A 6,532-nucleotide genomic window follows, 5' to 3' on the forward strand; every position below is an offset into this window, starting at 1 on the left:
GAAATGTTTTGATATCATTAAATCAAATATCACCATTCTGTACACAATCAGGTTAGAACATAGTTCAAGGTATCTTAGATTCACTTCAAGACATCTTAAAGTCACTTCAAGACATCCTGAAATAACATTACAAACACCATTATTTCGTTCTCTATGATTTTGCATATGTGCTACATCACCTGACCGAAGCTCAGGTCAATCCAAGTTCAGTGCATACAAACAGTTGGTTGTGTCCATTTTACGAAGAGTGACAAAACTAACACATGATTATATTTCGAGGGTCGATCTTTGCGCACTAAAAACAAATCATGTAGTCAACAATTTTCTTACATGACCATGCGAACTTCAAAAGACAACAAATGACAAAAACTTATCTAAATTTTAAACAATTTAATTTAGCTAAAAAGAGAAAAAAGAAACACCAAATACCATGAAATACTGACAAAAGACAACATGGACGGCATACGCCACGTCATTGTCAGCTACAACATTTCCTCTGTCATTGTCCAAATCAAACTACAGTGATTTACTGTCCACCACGTGATACCAAGAGATCCACTACTTGCGGATGTCCCCAGAATCTCGCTAGTTCGAGTGCCGTATGACCGTAGTCGCTCCGGGCGTTGATATCCGCCACGTGGAGAGAGAGGACCAGCTTTACTGTCTCCAGGTCGCCTGCCAAACAGGCCCAGTGAAGGATGTTGGAATGAGAATCGTCCACCAGAGACACGTCAGCTCCCTCCGTCACAAGGAGCTCCACTATATCTCTGTGTTTCCACCGTGCTGCCACAATCACGGGTGTCACGCTGTTCTGTCCTCTACTGTTGATGCCCACCACGTTCAGTGACAGGACTAGCTTAACCATCTCCATGTCGCCTCCCCGACAGGCGTAGTGAAGGATGTTGTCATTGACATTGTCCACCAGTGACACATTGGCTCCTTTCGTCACAAGGAGCTCCACAAGTTTTCTGGGTCCATACCGTGCTGCCACCATGACTGGTGTCCTGCTCCTCCATCCTCTTCTGTTGATGTCCACAATGTTCAGAGACAGCACCAACTTCACCGTCTCCAAGTCGCCTCCCACACAGGCCCAGTGAAGGGTGTTCTCACCGATATCGTCCACCTGTGTCACATCAGCTCCTTCCTTCACAAGGAGCTCCACTACATCTCTGTGTCCATGTTTTGCTGCATCTATCACTGGTGTCCTCCTCCTCCATCCGGGACTGTTGATGTCCACAACATTCAGAGACAGGACCAACTTCACCGTCTCCACGTCTCCTCCCTCACAGGCCCAAATCAGGATGTTGTCACCGACAAAGTCTACATATGCCGCATTGGCCCCGCTCCTCAAAAGCAGATCCACTACTTCCCTGTGTCCGTACTGTGCGGCTACCATCAAAGGTGTCCCGGTCTTATATCCTTTACTGTTGATGCCCACCACGTCCAGAGACAGGACCAACTTCACCGTCTCGATATCTCCTCCCCGACAGGCGTAGTGAAGGATGTTGTTACGGTGTTCGTCTACAAGTGTCACATTAGCTTCTTCTCTCACAAGGAGCTCCACTACATCGCGGTGTCCATTCCATGCTGCCGCCATCACCGGTGTCCTCCCGTCCACTCTACAGTTGACGTTGGCAAGACCCACAGACAGAATGCGTCTCACAGCCTCCAGGTCACCGTCCCTGCTAGCGTTGTAGAGGTCGTGGTCTGCATGTGATCGAGTCGCTGTAACAATAGTAAACTATGTAACATGGACACCTTTGTACACATGGACATCGGTAACATGTCACATGTGACTCGAACACTGATGCTTAATTTGAATGATTGCAATATTGCTACAAAGAACACAACATGGCCACATGTGGTTCAAGTAATTAAACACTGTATTTCATTTTTCAAATTTGTCGGCATCTAGTAACAATATATTTTGAGTATGGCTGGACTGTGTTAAAGTTGGTTTATAATTTTTATGATGATGATATGGGTACAACTATTGTCAGGAGTTACCTAAACGATGTGATGATATTACGTTTGTTTACGTCAGCCTGTTTTGATTGATGTTAAACGCCACACTCAGCTGTATCCTTGCTGTCTGTGAGTCGATGAGTGAGTTTAGCTTTTCGCCACTTTTAGCAATATTTCGTCTGGCAACACCAGAAATAGGCTTCAAACGTTGTACCCATCGAACCCAGCGTGGCGAGCGAACGCTTCAACCACTCGGCTGCCCCACCGCCCTGTTAATTATAGGAAGGTTTAGGATTGAGTGTTCTGCCTGCGGGGTTCTCCTACCTACCGTTCAGATCAGACTCTTCTGTCGTCCCAGGGACCGGCGGAACCATCTCGCTCGGGCTCTGATCCTGACTCGGGTCAATCGAGGCTAAAACAGATACTACATAGTACAGAAAACTAAGTAAAGCATGTAAGCATATACACGAAGCAGTTTTCGCCTTTCTACAAATGCGTTGCTAATTAAATCTATTCAAGGATGAATTGGATTTTAAATACATCTGTTATGGTAGAGGTAAGACAAATAAACGGTTAAATTAGATTCAAACTCTAGAAGGAAAAAAAACCAATGTTTTGTGGCAGTGCCACATATTGAGCTTAAAAGTGATCGCTGGCTCGCTGACTTGGTTGACACATGTCATTGTATCCCAATTGGGCATATGTCCATGTGTGTGTGTGAGAGAGGGAGAGAGTTTAGTTTTACGCCGCTTTTAGCAATATTCCAGCAATATCACGGCGGGGGGACACCAGAAATGGGCTTCACACATTGTACCCATGTGGGGAATCGAACCCGGGTCTTCGGCGTGACGAGCGCACGCTTTAACCACTAGGCTACCCCACCGCCCCTGTCCATGATGTTGATCACCGGATTGTCTGTTCCAGATTTCATGACTTACCGACCGCCGCCTTACAGCTGGAATATTGCTGAGCGCGGCGTTAACCAACAGTCAAACAAACAAATATTATATTTGTACCGTGACTGTAATACCTTTGAAGTGGTTTGTATATTTGGGTAAATTTAGTTAATAATAGAATTTAATTGATAGATATATTACAGTTCGTTTTAATGTTGTTATTTCTTTGTATTTCAGACCCAATTCTTGTGTGTTGATTCAAAATGGGAAATAAAACGTAACAAGAATAATTTGATCTTTCATAAAAACGAATAAGTTATAGATCTTAGTCAACTGAAGAGAAATTGCTTTCTAATCACAGTCAGTTTCCTTGGGAACCGCTGTTAACATATGTTGTAGTGATTTCCTAATGTATATACATCTCCCTACTGGGTTTCTGCCAAATGCACTTTTCTTCATATGCAACAAGAGAGATTTGTAATCTGGAGATCAGCCAAAGACAACAGTCTGCACTGTAGTCCACGATAGGGCCTGATAGCAAGGCGGGGACCATCTCGCTATTCTGTCTGGGCTTTTCCAATGCTCACTTTTGACTTCTTGTTTTCATTCTTCAACTATTTAATGTCCTGTTTACATTTATCCTCTTGCTCTCTGATTATTCATTAAAGCTAAAGTGGGCAATATTGTAGCCTTAGAGAAGCTATTGACAGATCTGTAACTTACGTGTATGTGATTTCCATATAATTAAAGGATGAAAATGTAAGTACACCGTGGGACGTATGAATAATATTATTGATGGGTCTGTGCCCTTTTGTAATAATAAAAACGGAGATCGTTTCACTTTGTCAAGCCATGGTTTTTCTGGAGGGGCACTCAATGTACGTGATCTGGGCAACCAGTGATCACACGTTCGGTTTTGTGGAAAGGATCCCAGCTGAGAGGGTTAGGTAGCTGACTTCCGAATGGGACTCAACCCAGAAACGTACTAGAATCTGTACTTTACTAACACATGTAATCCTAAATATGTGTTTGTCAGTCTGCTTCATGACACAAGTTCTTTTCATGCCCAAGAGCAGCTTGATCGACACATCTAACGTGAACTAATTAATGAAAACTGATCATACGGATCATATGAGATTCTGATAACTATTGCTAATTAAGCCTTACTGTTTTATTCGTTTGAACTGATATATTGGATATTTTGACACAGTATAGTTATTTTCACTGGATTTTATTTTATCAGTTGGATGCATATCTCCAAATCAACCATAAATGCAGTAAGATAACCCCAATTTGAATTAAGCATTGATGTTTATTTCACGAATTGTTTGCTTGCAATAAAATTAAATATCCTTGAGACTGAAAAAAAGTGTAAGCGCTTCAGTGACATTCAGAGGCATTTTACAATAGCATTGAGAGGCGGTGTTAACATATCCAGTACTTGCTGATTCTCTAATGCACCCAAGGGAACCAATGGATGTACACTAAGTTTGTTTTCAAACTCATAACACCATGCTGTCTTTCTTACAAACGGGGCGGTGGGGTAGCCTAGTGGTTAAAGCGTTGGCTCATCACGCCGAAATCCCGGGTTCGAATCCCCACATGGGTACAATGTGTGAAGCCCATTTCTGGTGTCCCCCGCCGTGATGTTGCTGGAATATTGCTAAAAGCGGCTTAAAACCAAACTCAGTCAGTCAGTCAGTCTGTCAGTCAGTCAGCCTCCTTACAAACAAATTGTACACACTCTTGGAGTTATGACTACTTGTTTTCTTATGTCTAGGCCCAACAATACCGTCAGATCAAACAGTCGCATCGGGGATTATCATAGGTGGTGGTCCTTCTAAGCACGTCGACTTTACACATTCGTAGTACTCACTAATTAACGTCAATTTGGGTAGGCGTCTCTACTTTCTGATTGAGGGATGGCAAGACATAGTACATCTGGACTGAAGTCCAGCCCAACACTGTAATCCTTTGTCAGTACACCCTGTGTTCACATACTGAGTACACTCTATGTGGTCATGGCCAGTACACCATGTGCTGACATATCCAGAACACCCGATCATGTCATGGGCAGTACACCCTATCATGTCATGGGCAGTACACCCTTTTATGTAATGGGCAGTACACCCTACCATGTCATGGGCAGTACACCCTTTGTTGTAATGGGCAGTACACCCTACCATATCATGGGCAGTACACCCTTTGTTGTAATGTTAAGTACACTGTGTGCTTACATATGCCGTACACCCTATGTTGCCAAGGCCAGTATACCCTATAATATGTCGACGTATTCGGTAAACCAGATGTTGACATGCCCAATACACACTACATGGACATGTCTATATACTCTTGTGTTGATTTAACCACCAAATCGGTTTTCATAAGAATTATTTGCTAAGAGTAAGAGGCTCACCTGCGGGAGTACTTAGATACGACGAGGGCAAAGTCGCCAAGGACACCAGCGACAACAAGGATGTTTTCTGCGACTCTTGTGTAACACCACTCTCTGTATTCTCTTCCCTCCTCACACAACTCCTATTCAGTGTCGTCAAGTCCTCCTTGAGGATAGTGATGTTTTGCTTTGAATCATGCAAATCTTCAATGGTCTGACTGAGTTGAATTTTTATACTCTGAATTCCTGCACGTAACTTTTGCTGCATATGCTGTACGCCTTCCTTGTATGATTGTTCATCTTTGCTGTGCTCTTCAATCTCTTTTCTTATCATCCAACAACTTGAATTCAGCGTCATGAAGTCCTTCCTGAGACCAGTGTTCAGCATCCTTGCATCACGCAGATCTGATTGTGTCTGATTCAGCTGAATCTGTAAAGTATGGATATGTTTGGTCAACTGGAGTCGTAGTTTTCCAAGACTGTCTTTGTAAGTGTCCCTTTCCCGCTCAACGTCCCTGAACGGTTGAGCCTTTGTGTTCCGTACACTGGCTTTCTTGCTGTCGATTTCATCTGAAGCACGTCCACTGATACTATTCCCAGTATATTCCTCATTCAGGATGTCAGTGATCGCTTGTTTGACCAGACGCTTTATCAAGTTAGGAACGAATGTTTCAGTCACATGTTGTTTCAGAGAAGATTCCAACACCTTAAAGTTGTTTGCCATTTTAGTCTCCCTGTTAACAGCTGTAAGTTTCCATGAGTTGACCTCTCCGGCCAACTGTCGCACTTGTTGAGCCAAGTCTCTCAATCTGGCACGGGCATGGACGTCTCTGACACCACACAACAAAACAAGACTGAAGAATACAACTGTAACGATCGCCATTGTGTAAGGGTAATGTGTAGCTCGCAGCTAGGAAGTAGACTGCATCGACACTGGATAAACAGCATTGGCCCGACGCAAGTGTTTGGCAATATGTCAGCTCGGGGAAACAGATACTCACAGGCGTGTGTGTACATGTGGTAACAACAAACATGGCGATGGTGATAACTACATCAGATCATCTGTATTATACAAAGTGCCAGTGATGTCCTGGTGGTTGTTATCTGTGACTCTGGCCTGGGCAATACGGGGCGTAGTTTGGTCAATCATTCTACATCTACCACACATTTTGGACCCACGTTCACATCCGATCATGCTGTGCAACGTAAACATTCATAAAACATTCTGTTCATCACTGGAGTGCCTGGAATATTGCTGAGTGTGGCGTTGAACAAC

General features: G+C 43.5%; 1 protein-coding gene across 1 annotated transcript; it reads right to left on the reverse strand.

Annotated features, from left to right (window-relative positions):
- Positions 1 to 375: 375 nt before the first annotated feature.
- LOC124262474 (ankyrin repeat domain-containing protein 17-like) lies at positions 376 to 6,247 on the reverse strand. Its single transcript, XM_046696980.1, has 3 exons — positions 5,278 to 6,247; positions 2,294 to 2,377; positions 376 to 1,725 (listed from the first exon to the last, which is right to left on the reverse strand). The coding sequence occupies exons 1-3, from the start codon at positions 6,137 to 6,139 to the stop codon at positions 527 to 529; spliced, it is 2,145 nt and encodes a 714-aa protein (XP_046552936.1). The 5' UTR covers positions 6,140 to 6,247; the 3' UTR covers positions 376 to 526.
- Positions 6,248 to 6,532: the final 285 nt, after the last annotated feature.

Source organism: Haliotis rubra, unplaced genomic scaffold, assembly GCF_003918875.1.
Source record: "Haliotis rubra isolate DU_JTF1 unplaced genomic scaffold, ASM391887v1 Scf84, whole genome shotgun sequence".
Classification (NCBI taxonomy): Eukaryota; Metazoa; Mollusca; class Gastropoda; order Lepetellida; family Haliotidae; genus Haliotis; species Haliotis rubra.